Source organism: Tachyglossus aculeatus, chromosome 2, assembly GCF_015852505.1.
Source record: "Tachyglossus aculeatus isolate mTacAcu1 chromosome 2, mTacAcu1.pri, whole genome shotgun sequence".
In the NCBI taxonomy this organism is placed as follows: domain Eukaryota; kingdom Metazoa; phylum Chordata; class Mammalia; order Monotremata; family Tachyglossidae; genus Tachyglossus; species Tachyglossus aculeatus.
The window spans coordinates 90,165,041-90,178,689 of NC_052067.1; the positions used below are offsets into that span (position 1 = coordinate 90,165,041).

Consider the following 13,649-nt stretch of genomic DNA (forward strand, 5'->3'; position numbering starts at 1 on the left):
TATGAGTGTTCAATTGATAGCCCTCTGGTGGTCAGGAAGAGTCATTACAGTGAGGATGGTCAGTTCCAGAACGCGTGGGTTTCATTCCCAACTAATCTTCTGTGAAGGAAAACTAATGGTTTATTGCTTGCACCTTGACCAGAAGAATGTGCATGTGCACAACCATTTCTTTTCACACTGGACTACATTCTTTAATTGCCTACAGGGTTCCACCCTTAGCGCCTACTTAAAAGGGAAGCAGGATAGTCTAGTGGGTAGAGCACGGGCCTGGGAATCAAAAGGACCAGGTTTCTAATTCCAGTTCCGCCACTTGCCTGTTCTGTGAATTTGGGCAAGTCACTTAACTTCTCTGAGCCTCAGTTACCTCCTTTGTAAAATGGGGATTAAGACTGTGAGCCCCATGTGGGACATGGGCTGTATCCAACCTGATTGGTTTGTATCTACCCCAGTGCTTAGAACAGTGCTTAACACATAGTAAGTGCTTAACAAATACCTCATTCATATTTATGAAAAATGAAAGAAATGGGTTCTATTAGGTATCAGCTAATTGTATTTATTGAACACTTACTATGTGCATAACACTGTACTAAGAGCTTGGGGAGTACAATACAACAGAATTAGCAGATATGTTCCCTGCCCATAATGAGCTTATAGTCTAGAGGGGAAAGACAGACCATAATATGAATAACTAAGTAATTTATAGAATGCAGTTTAAAAATATGTACAGAAGTGCTAGATGTCCCACTCACCAGCAACAGTCTGAATTTAATGATGTTTCTGGGCAGTTATTCTGCTCCTTAATGGTTCACCTCTGGAAGCAGCAGAACAAAAGAAAAGATGGTGCTGCTCAATTGGTTTGTGGCTTGCCTAGGGCTTACAGTTTTGAATCTTCCTTTAATACACCGTGTTTGTTTTTTCCTATTTCCTGCTTGAATTGTGGTGGGAATATCTGAGACTGGAGTGCTCCAGGCCGTTATTCTATAGGGACCTTCTTGAATCCTTTTAACCCCGAGAACCTTCATCCTTCAATCCCCTTCATGTGACAGAACCTGGCCCTGGAAGTCAGAAGGACCTGGATTCTAATCCTGGCTCTGCCACTTGTCTGCTGTGTGGCCTTGGGCAGGTCACTTGAATTTGCTTCAGTCACTTCATCTGTAAAACGGGGATGAGGACTGTGAGCCCCATGTGGAACAGGGACTATGTAGAACCCGATTAACTTTTATCCACCCCAGCACTTGGTACAGTGCCTGGCACGTAGGAAATACTTGACAAATACCATAGTTATTATTATTATCATTATTTAGACTACAGCACAATCAGGTGAATAGTTGTGTTTGTGTTCTAGGATTCCGGAGCAGTGAAATCTACCAGTGGGAAAGGGTTTTCCCGGCCCGCCAGGCCAGCCAACCGTCGCTTACCATCCCGATGGGCGTCCAGATCCTTCTCTGTGCCCCCCGTCTCCTCCAGGCCCACGATCAGCTATTCTGCCTCCCTGAAGCTGGAGGCGTCGCGAGACTGAGTCCCCAGGCAGGTCGACCAGGTGCCCATCAAGACCATCCCAAGCCTCATCTCCTAACGGAGCATTCTCTAGCTCCGTCCCCGACGGCTCCTAACGGATAACACCCAAGGCCATCAATCTCATTTCTTGATATGCCAGACAAACTATTCGAATCTTAACTTTCCATCAGTCTTCAGTGTTTTTTCAATTGATGGAATCAACATCTTCCCGTATTTTTGACTTGAATCTTCTTTCCATCAAATGCCATTCTCACCGATTTGTCCCTGTTTTTCTTCTTTTAGTTGAAACAGTGTACAATTTTGTATATTCTAACTTTCCTGCAAGCAGCAGAGAGAAAGGCTGTATGCATGACCATGTGTTTGTAGGTGCATGTGTTCCATCAGGAAGTATCCTGGGATGTATTTAGACAAGACAAACTTATGTGCTAGTGTGGACGTTGAAATTACACCATGTATACGTATCGATTCTCTGTGTTTATTTTACAATTTGAAAATAGACCATACTGACGTTTCTATTTTGAAATGTCCTTTCCAGGGGTGCCCAGCTATGCTGTTTGGGTTTCAGATCAATCAGTGATATTTACTGAGCGTTTACTATGTGCAGAGTGCTGTACTAATTCTAACTAACTTCATTGGTTAACTCTTAAGATCTATCCTAGGTAAATGCACACTCAGTGATGCCTGTTTACTTGTTTTTATGTCTGTCTCCCCCTTTCTAGACTGTAAGCCCCCTGTGGGCAGGGATTGTCTCTCTTTATTGCTGAATTGTACTTTCCAAGCACTTGGTACAGTGCTCTGCACAAAGTAAACACTCAATAAATATGATTGAATGAATAAATGAAAGGTTAAATCAATCGTATTTATTGAGTGCTTACTGTGTGTACAGTGCTGAATTAAGCTCCTGGGAGAGTACAGTCTAACACATTTGGTAGTCATGTGCTCTGCCCACAAGGAGCTTATAGTCTAGAGAGTGTGTAGACCACTTCATCCTACTAAACCAAGTGTTTTCAACACAAGGTGGGCTACTTCAAAGCACTGCAGCAGGAACCTGGTCACGAGGACAGAAAATGGGAACTCCAAAAGACCCAAAAAGAAGAAACAGGAATGCAAGATCAGGTAAAAATATCCCAATTCAAGGCACCCAGGAATGGTTTCCTTTGGTCACCTGCTCAGGTTGAGCTGCTCTACCCGCCCTCAGAAGGGCAGCTTGGGATGGGGTGCAGAGTAGGAAGGGAAGCTGGGATTGAGATGGGATCTGAGAGGCTGTGAAAGGCAGGATGAGAGGTGGATGGACTGGTCGGGAAAACCTTGACTCTACAGGGGTACGGTCTCGATAAGTGATTGAAGATCCCATTAATCAATTACTTTTAAAAAATGAAACTACCTCCCCAATTTGTACAACCCGTTTCTTTCTAATGTGAGAGTTGTGTTGTTACAGAGTCCCATATTAAACTCACGTACTATTTATCAGCTTCATGGCCGAGTGCAGGCACACAGTTTCTTCTACTATTACAATACCCTGGACTATTTCCTGTCAAGCTGGAGTTGTTTGCTTCTGTGTTCTAGCCAGAATGTGTAGAAAGCAGTGCGGCCTAGTGGATAGAGCATGGGCATGGGAGTCAGAAGGACCTGAGTTCTAATTACGGCTCCACCTCTTGTCTGCTGTGTGACCTTGGGAAAGTCATTCGACTTCTCTGTGCCTCAGTTACCTCATCTGTAGAATGGGGACTAAGACTGTGAGCCTCATGTGGGACAGGGACTTTGTCCTACCCAATGTACCTACCCTAGTGCTTAGTACGGAGCCTGGCATATAATAAGCTTAACAGACACTACAATTGTTATTACTATTATTGCATCCTGGCAAAGTTTCAACATACAAACTTCAAAGTACAATCAATGTTAAAGTGTCTATCCCAGATCAACTGCTTTCCAAAGGTGTTAAGTAGCATATAGTATAAGATTTATTTCTTGTTGTTTCATCTACAACAATATCCAGTGGGGAGGGGGGAATGACAAAAATTAAAAATTGAGTCTTTTCTTTTTTTCCAACAACATTATTGCTAAGTTCAAAAATAATTCCATTTCCATTCTCACAGTAGATGTGGAAATATGTAGTTGTCCTTCGTATTGGAAGATGTCACCTCTAACAGTGAAGTTCACCTGTGAGTATGTGTTTGACTGAAAGGGCCAGTGCAGAAGGCAATTAATCCATCAGTGCTATTTATTGAGCGCTTACTTGGGAAAGTACGATACAACGGAGTTGGTAGATGTGATCCCTGCTGCAAAGGAGCTTACAGTCTAGGAGCGGAGGCAGACATTAAATAAATTACAGATAGGGGACGTAGAATATAAGAATATTTACATGAGTACTATGGGGCTAACTGTGAGCTTGTGAGCAGGGAATGTGTGTATTTATTGCTATATTGTACCCTCCCAAGTGATTACTACAGTGCTGTGCACACAGTAAGTGCTCAATAAATATGAATGAATGAAGTACCAAACTGCTTAAGTGGTATACAGCCAAGTGCATAATCTATGTAGAGGAGAAGGAGTATAGAGGAAATGGAGTTTAGCTGGGGAAGGCTTCTTGGAAGAAATGTGATTTTAGGAGGGATTTGGAGGTGAGGAGAGTGGTGGGCTGTTGGATATGAAGTGGGAGGGTGTCCAGGCCCATTGGAGGATGTGGGTAGTCAGTCAATGAAATGGTATTTATTGAGCATTTACTGTGTGCAGAGACCTGTACTAAGCCCTTGGGAGAGTTCCATATAGCAATATAACAGACCCATTCCCTGCCCACAATGAGCGTACTTAATATAAATAAAATTTAAGTAAAATTACAGATATGTACATTAAGTGCTGTGGGGCTGGGAGGGAGGAAAATAAAGGGAACATGTCAAGATGAAACAGAAGGGAGTGGGAAAAGAGGAAAGAAGAGCTTAGGGAAGGCCTCTTGGAGGAAGTGTGCCTTCAGTAAGGCTTTAAAGGAGGGGAGAGTAACTGTCTGGATATGAAGAGGGAGGGAGTTCCAGACAAGAGGCAGGATGTGGGAAGGTTGTTCGCAGGATAGATGAGATCGAGGTACAAAGAATAGGTTGGAGTTAGAGGAGTGGAGTGTGCAGATTGGGTTGCAGTACATCAGTAAGGTAGGATAGGAAGGAGCTGACCGAGTGCCTAAAACCGATGGTAAGTAGTTTCTGTTGGATGGACAACTACTGGAGCTATTTGAGGAGTGGAAAGACACGAGTCGAAAGACGTTTTTAAAAGTTGATCCAGGCAGCAGAGTGGAGTATGAACTGGAGAGGCAAAAGATGGTAAACAAGGAGGTCAGTGAGCAGATTGATCAGTAGTCAAGTTGGGTTTTAAGTGCTAGGATTAGCGTGGTAGCAGTTTGGATGGAGAGGAAAGGGTAGATTCTAGAGGTTTTGAGTAAACACTCAATAAATACGATTGAATTGAATTGAACCATCAGGATTTCATGGTATTATATGTGTATGTGTTGGTTGAGATGAGTGAAGAATAACACCAAGATTATGGGCTTGTGAAACAGGGAGAATGGTGGTGTTGTATAAAGTGATAAGTAAGTCGGGGGAGGACAGGGTCTGGGTGGAAAGGTGTGAAGTTCTGTTTTGGACATGTTGGTGGGATTTCCAAGTAGAGGTGTCATGAGGGCAGAGGAAATACAAGAGTGGAGAGAGGGATAGAAGTTAGGGCTGGAGATGTAGATTTGGAAATCATCTGCATAAAGTTGGTAGTTGAAGCCAAAGGATGAAAAAGTTCCCCAAGGGCGTAGGTGTACATAGAGAGTAGAAGAGGACTCAGAACTGAGCCTAGAGGCACTCCCACAGAGCCTGGCTCCATCGAACTCATAAAAACTCTGCCCCTTAATGCTTGTAGCACCTAACGCTATTTTCTCTTTTACCTCCTCGTCTGTTTCCATATGAAGCTGTTGCTCAGAGAGCCATAGCCTTCTTTATCAATCAGTCAATCAATCAATTTATTGAGCACTTACTGTGTGCAGAGCACTGTACTAAGCACTTGGGAAGTACAAGTTGGCAACATTTAGAGACAGTCCCTACCCAACAGTGGGCTCACAGTCTAGAAAGCGTGCCATGCAGGTCTGTCCTAACAATGAATTCCCAGCTTTCACAGCAGCTGTTTGAATTTCCTACTGTTGCTCATTCCGCTCATGTGTCCCAACCAGCAAAGCTGGGTTAAGGTGAGCATAGTTTCAGTGTTAGGAGACTGTGTTCCAGAACTTCATTGCTTGGGATCTTATATTGCCATTTAAAGAGGGCCAAGGAGCAACAGAGAGAGGATTGACTACAATCAATTGTATTTATTGAGCGTTTACTGTGTGCATAGCTTGGGGGAGTACAACATAACAACATAACAGACACATGCTGTAATTGCTAAGGCTCTTCTCGCTCCGCCATGAGACTTGACATGAAGCCAGTTGCCCGATGTCATAAATGTGAGTGACAGGTGGGCAATCAGTGGTGAACTTTTCTTTCACATTGGCAACGGCATGGAGGCAGAGTAGGTATAAATATTGCATCAGAAGGTGTCAGAAAGGCAAGAGGCTCGGTGCCAGACATACTAGACTGAAGGTCTGAGAGGTAATTCTGGCCATCATCTAGCTGCCTCTATGGCTAGCTCTACCCTGTGCTAAATGGCCTTTTTGGGAAATATCAATTTTATTCTTGGGCTTTCTGTCCTATTTAATGGGTTATTTTGTCTGCATGAAATCAGTCATGCCTCCAAAAGGATGCCCAAATTCTTTTGTTGTGATTCAGTGTCAAACACTGCTTCACCCAGAGGAAGATAAGCCTATGGAATTTGCTCGCACAGGGAGTTAAGCATCTAAAAATACCAGAATATATTTGTGGAAAGTGGTCCATAATAGGTTACTGGAAGGAAAGATGGAGATGAAAAGGGGAGAGTAAGAGGTGATGGGTAGTTTAACTCTTACCATGAGGTTAGTTAGAGCAATCAATCATATTTATTGAGTGCCTACTGTTTGCACAACACTGTATTATGCATGTGGGAGACTACAATACCACAGAATTGGTAGACATGTTGCCTGCCCACAAGGAATTTACGGTCTAGAGTACTAGATGACTGTGCTTGGCACATAATAAGCGCTCAATAAATACCATCATTATCATTATTATGACCGGAAGGGCAACCATTACATGGTTTCCCGTTGCTCCTGGGCCAGTTGGGCCATTGATCTGACCCAGGAATGATCTGAAGAACTTATTCCTTAGATACACTCTTTGGAGTGGAGCAGAATGTGAGGTAAAGGCAGCCTTTGTGAAATTTAGTCCTCTGTTTTATGTTGCACCCATTTTCCACTCCATCTCATTAGTTGGTCTCCTAGATGTTTGGAGCTTGAAATTGCTCCATCATCAGCACCACACCTAAAGGAGGCAGTGAGGCCTGGTGGATAAAGCACAGGCCCGGGAGTCAGAGGACCTGGATTCTAATTCCGGCACTACCACTTGTCTGCCGTGTGACCTTGGGAAAGTCACATGTGCCTCAGTTACCTCAACTGTAAAATGCGTAGAAAGACCGTGAGCCCCATGTGGGACATGGACTGTGTCCAACCTGATTGGCTCGTATTGCCCGACACGAAGTAAGTGCTTAAGAAATACCATGGGGGTGGGAGGGGAGGAAAGAAAAGCACTTGGAATTTGGAATAGGCCTTATTTTTTTCTTGTTTTCCAAAGCACTCTCATCTCAATTAGCTTTTATTATTTCCCAAACCATCCCTGTGAGGTAGGGAGAGGGAGGAATTATTATCTTCAGTTTTGTAGATGAGAAAATTGAGTTCCAGAGAGTTGAAATAGCTTGTCTGAGGTGGCACAGGTGCCTGCTGTGATTAGGACCCAGACACCCTGACCCCCAGAAGAATGTTCTTTCCAGGAGACAGCGCTGACTTCCATGGCCTCTAACATCAGCATTTCTAGAGTGTGAGCCAGCTGTTGGGTAGGGACCGTCTCTATATGTTGCCAATTTGTGCTTCCCAAGCGCTTAGTACAGTGCTCTGCACACAGTAAGCGCTCAATCAATACGATTGAATGAATGAATGAATCTTCATCATCCACATCAATCAAGCATATTTATTGAGTGCTTTCCCTTGGATGATCATCACCTATTTGATTTTAATCACAGTTTAAGTGCATTTGTGCCAGCCCCCGCACTAGACCCAATAGACCCAGCTCTGCTGCTTGTCAGCTGTGTGACTTTGGGCAAGTCACGTAACTTCTCTGGGCCTCGGTTACCTCATCTGTAAAATGGGAATTAAGACTGTGAACCCCATGTTGTGGGGCACCCTGGTTACCTTATATCTCTCCCGCTGCTTAGAACAGTGCTTGGCATATAGTAAGCGCTTAACAAATACCATCATTATTATTATTAAGAACTGCAGTATAGGCTCTGCACACATTAAGTACTCGTGATATACTGTTGATGATTGTGGGAAGCAGCGTGGTCTTGTGGAATGTACACAGGTCTGGGAATGAGGACCTGAGTTCCAATTCTAACTCTGTCTCTTGCCTGCAGGATGACATTGGGCAAGTCACAACTGCTCTGTGCCTCACTTTCCTCCTCTGTAAAATGGGGATTCACTACCTGTTCTCCCTCCTCCTTAGACCGAGAGTCCCATGTGAGATAGGTACTGTGTCCAACCTGATGGTGTTGTTGGTTCCCCCGCGCTTAGTACAGTGCTTGGGACATAATACATACTTAACAAATACCACAATTATTACTGATAATGGGTAGCAGCCTTTTGGGTCCCTGGCTGGTCATTCCCTGGTGCCATAGAAACTGCCTTTCCCTTGCAACGTTCTCTCAATGGTTCACTTTAGTCTTTTCCCTCATATGGGTCCCTGCACCAAAAAATGTAGTCACTAAGGAAATCCATGAACCTGAATTTGCATTTATATTTACTCCTGCCCATATTCTGTACAGACATGCTTGATTTTTAGGGAATATGATGCTAACTTGAAAATGTTCAATAAGTAATTGGCCCAGAAACCTTTAATCGTACTTAGAGAAGCAGCGTGGCTCAGTGAAAAGAGCACAGGCTTTGGAGTCAGAAGTCATGGGTTCAAATTCAGGATCCGCCAATTGTCAGCTGTGTGACTCTGGGCAAGTCACTTAACTTCTCTGTGCCTGTTACCTCGTCTGTAAAATGCAGATGAAGACTGTGAGCCCCCCATGGGATAACCTGATCACCTTGTTACCTCCCCAGCACTTAGAATAGTGGTGTGCACATAGTAAGCACTTAATAAATGCCATTATTATTATTATTATTATTATTATTAATTTTGCTCGTAGAAATGACCTTTAAAAGAAAAGAAACCTCATTAACAATAAAACCCAAAGGAAAGAGATTAATAGCTGATCAGCCTCTTGAACTGGGGCATGGCAGGCTGGTGGGGATCAGATTTGAATTTTTCTCTGAATTGGTGTTCACCCAGGCCAAATGAAGTGTTTGGTGTATGAGGAGACTGGTGTTCCAAGCAGAGCCTCTTTGGCCCCAAGTGTTTGGAAGGTGTCTTTCTAAGGGGATGATTTTACCTTTATCACTAGTAAGGCCCCTGACTGAATCACCCTCCTTCAGGAACACAGTCCCTGATCATTTAGTAACAGGCAGGGAGCTGAGCAAATGCCATTACAATGAGCATTCCAAAGACCCAGGATCTTGTTATTGCAGTGATAGTTGTTGTCATCTTGAAATTAAATGCTGAACACAACCCATTGGGTTGTACAAAGGCCATGTAGACACTAAAGAGGCAGCGTTAGTCTAGTGGAAAGAGCACAAGGCTCAGAGACCAGAGATGTGGATTCTAGTGCCAGCTCTGGCCTTCTGTATGATCAATGAATTGTATTTATTGAGTGCTTACTATGTGTAGGGCACTGTGCTCTGGAGCAAATTATTTAACTTCTCCATGCTTCAGTTTCTTCATCTGTTAAATGGAGATTAAATACCTGTTGTCCTTCCCTCTTAGACTATGAACTCTGTGTGGAATAGAGGCTATGATCCGATTTGATTATCTTGTATCATCTGCAACGCTTGGCATGGCATTGAGTGCTTAATATAGTTCATAATTTTTAATGTGGTGGTCCTCTCCAATTTCTTTGTCTTATATGTATGGCTTGTGGAGCTACACTACAGTCCTGTTATGTTACTGGTAAATTATACAGGAAGCTGACTAGTTGGAATCGCATGAACCTTGGGGTTGAGGGGCAGTGAAAGGTTACTTTTCTGCTGGGCTTTTCACTCTATTAAAAATATTCTCAGATGTCTTTCACTAACCCCTGAGAATGGCTTCCTGGTCTCCGTGGTTGGAAAAACAATGGTTAATAAGATCAAAGACTTATGGGGCAAATGGGGCTTGTTATTGTACTTATTCAATGCATACTTTGTGCTAAGCATCGGGATAGATCTGCTATAATCAGATCAAAGTCCCCCATCCTACACAGGGTTCACCAACTAAAAGGACAGAAGAAGAGGTGTCTTACCCCCATTTTATGGATTGATTTTAGTAGGACTTTGAAAACAGGGAGAGTTGTGGTCAACTGGTTCCAGCTTTGCCACTGCTCTGCTGTGGGAGCGCAAGTCAACCACTTATGCTCTCTGTGCTTCAATTTCCTCTGGCTATTGATGAGATGATGAGACTACAGCTAAGAGGGCAGGGTGGGCACAGGACAGTGAGGAGCAAGAGAACCACTCTTCCTATTCTGCCTGGATTACTTCATCAGCCTCCTTGCTGACCTCACAGCCTCCTGTCTCTCCCCACTCCAGTACATACTTCACTCTGCTACCCAGATAATTTTTTTTTTACAAAAAACATTCAGGACATGTCATCCCACTCCTCAAAAAACTCCAGTGGTTATCCATCCACCCCTGCATCTAACAAAAACTCCTTATGAATGGCTTTAAAGCACTCCACCACCTTTCCCCCTCCTACCTCACCTCAATTCTCTCCTCCTACAACCCAGACTGCATTCTTCGCTCCTCTAGTGCTAACCTCACTGTGCCTTGATCTCACCTGTCTCAGTGCTGATGTCCTGCCTCTGGCCTGGAATGCCCTCCCTCCTCAAATATGACAGACAATTACTCTTCCACCCCCTTAAAAGCCTTATTGCAGGCACATCTCCAAGGGGCCTTCCCAAAGAAAGCCCGACTTTTCCTCATCTCCCGCACCTTTCTGCATATCACCCTGATTTGTTCCCTTTGCTCTTCTCTCACCACTCCACCCTCGCAACACTTATGTACATATCAGTTATTTTATTTATTTGTATTGATGTCTGTCTCCCCCTCCCTTTAGACAGTGAGCTCATTGTGGGTAGGGAATGTGACTGTTTATTGTTGTACTCTCCCCAGTGCTTAGTTCAGCTTTCTGCACACAGTAAGTTCTCAATAAATATGATTGAATGAATGAATGAATGAACCAGGACGGCAGGAGGTATGTGAGAATATTTTAGTCTATCAGTAGTATTTATCAAGCATTTACCATGTGCTGAGCACTGTGTTAAGCGCTTGAGAGGGTACAACAGAGTTAATAGTCATGAGCTCCACCCACAAAGAGCTCAGAATCTGCCAATTCTGCACAGCAAATACACGAGCATGGGTCCTGAGTGATGGAGCTACCAGAGGTCACAGCTCACCCCACTTGGACAACTGGTGTACCGATCCAGGCAGCAGGGTGGGCTTAGATCCAAAGCCCCTTTCTCCTCCCTCCTTCCCCTTGGACAGGGTCTTGGGGCAACCGAGGAGGGCTCCAGACAGGAGATGTTCAACTCTGTCCCCACCCCTGTCCCCACCCTTCCTTGCATGGGGCACAGACGGACACACCTCTCTGCTGCATATCTCGGCAGCATAGTAATGAATGCAAAGTCTTTTGGGATGCTTATAAAATTTGAATGCCACCTCTTTCTGAGCCATTATCTTTCCCAGATGATAATGGTTTCAGCACTGAAGGATTGGTGCTACAACTGTAAGTATCATGGCTAATGGATTCAAAATGTGGACCTTTGTCTTGCTTTACAAAGGTCATGTCTCCTCCAAGAGGCCTTTCACAATTAAGCCCTCTTTCCCCCATTTCCTTCTCCCTGTTACATCCACTTTTGATTGGATTCTGTACCTTCTGGGAACTTCTGTATCTCACACTCAGATATGTATATATCTGTAATTTATTTCTATTATTGTCTGTCTCCCCCTTTAGATTGGAAGCTCACTGTGGGTAGAAAAAGTTGCCTACCAGCTTTGTTGTCTTGCATTCTCCAAAGCACTCAGTTCAGTGCTTTGCACACAGTAAACACTCAATAAATACCATTGATTGACTGATTTACAGATAACGTAGTACGGTGAATCCTTAGACCTATATCTTGGACTTAGACATTTTAATTTTCCCCAGGCCTTCTAAATCTGAAGAGCTGAGAGGATAGAGAGGTTAGTTCTTGTGCTGATAACAGCAGAGACCACAGTAGCAAGCCACGCTTGTCATCAGAACATGCATGTAGTATTTATTTCTCATGCTGCCCGGTTCTCCCCTTTGAACAGAGGAGGATCCTGAAGGTGAAGGGAAATCCATTTTTCTGCAGGATTACAACTGATGCTACCTCAGCCTCCCTCTGCCCAGATCCTTCCTCTCCCCTCTTCCTCTTCCTACTTTCCCTGTATCGGAGGGAGGAATTGGCCTCTGTATTGTTGCTTTCTCACATAAATGCAGTGTGGCCTAGTGGATAGAGCATGGGCCTGGGAATCAGTAGGACCTGGGTTCTGATCCCAGCTGTGCCACGTGTCTGCTGTGTGACCTTGGGCAAGTCACTTAACTTCTCTCTTCCTAAATCACCTCATCTGTAAAATGACGATTAAGAATGTAACTCCAAGTGGGACACGGACTGAGTCCTATCTGATTAGCTTGCATCTACCCCAGTGCTTAGTACAGTGCTTGGTACATAGTAAGCACTTAACGAATACCATAAAAAAATACACGAGAGCTATTGGAAAATGTCCCCAGAGAACAATTCCTCTTTAAATAGCGGGTCCCAGTAGCCCCGCTGAACTTTCCCTGAAAGACAGGATTAAACTGGCCAAGGACTTGTTAGCTGAGATAACTACCCCTTTAGGCAAGGAACATTTCTTCCAACTCATTCATTCAGTTGTATTTATTGAGCACTTACTTTGTGCAAAGTACTGTATTAAGCTCTTAGGAAAGTACAATATAACAATAAACAGACACATTCCCTGCCTCCACTCTGTTGTACTCTCCCAACCACTTAGTACAGTGCTCTGCACACAGTAAGTGCTGAAGTATGATTGATTGATTGAGGGTTAGGGCATTGGCAGTGGCTGTAGAAGAAACAGATGACAACAGTTCACAGCCTCAGCCTTTCCCCCAGTGATGAGAAGCTCTCCTTGAGAAGCAGTGTGGCTTAGTGGAAAGAGCACAGGCTTGGGAGTCAGAGATCGTGGGTTCTAATTCTGGCTCTGCCACTTGTCAGCTTTGTGACTTTGGCCAAGTCACTTAACTTCTCTGTGTCTGTCATGTCATCTGTAAAATGGGGATTAAGACTATGAGCCCCACGTGGGACAATCTGATAGCCTTGTGTCTACCTCAGCGCTTAGAACAGTACTTGGCACATAGTAAGCACTTAGTAAATATCATCGTTATTATTCAGGAGACCACCCTGGCCCATACTAACAGAATGTTGTGTGCAAGGAACATCTGAGAGACTCTCCTTAGAGCCGGGTGATTTTCACCAAGGCTGCCGGTATATTCCAGAATGCAGAGCCTGTCTGCCTTCCACCTCCCCACACCCACTCCCTTTTCAGCTGCATACCTGGTTTCTGCCAGATTTGTTTGAAAAATGAAACTCCAGCCAAAGACTCACCTGACACGTATAGGGCACATCATGAGTGGATGGTGTTCTGCAGGTTGAAGTGGTCAGGACTCTGAAAGATGGATGAACCATGGTCCTTGTGTCCAGGGATATGTGGGAGGATGCTAGCAGTCTGGTACCTTTCACTCCAAATATTCCAGCAATGCTGCACCTAAGCAGTTTAGTGTCCTGCGCAAGGAAGAAAGCTTAGGCCTCAAGGAAACCCTTGGTTCATG

At 44.1% G+C, this 13,649-nt stretch overlaps 1 protein-coding gene across 2 annotated transcripts in view; it reads left to right on the forward strand.

Annotated features, from left to right (window-relative positions):
• SOGA3 (SOGA family member 3) overlaps positions 1-2,349 on the forward strand; it is an 85,541-nt gene extending 83,192 nt beyond the window's left edge. For both annotated transcript variants that reach the window (XM_038769262.1, XM_038769270.1), the window contains one exon: positions 1,346-2,349. In XM_038769262.1, coding sequence (XP_038625190.1) covers positions 1,346-1,519 — 174 coding nt within the window. In that variant the 3' untranslated portion in view covers positions 1,520-2,349. The remainder of the gene's footprint in view (positions 1-1,345) is intronic.
• Positions 2,350-13,649: the final 11,300 nt, after the last annotated feature.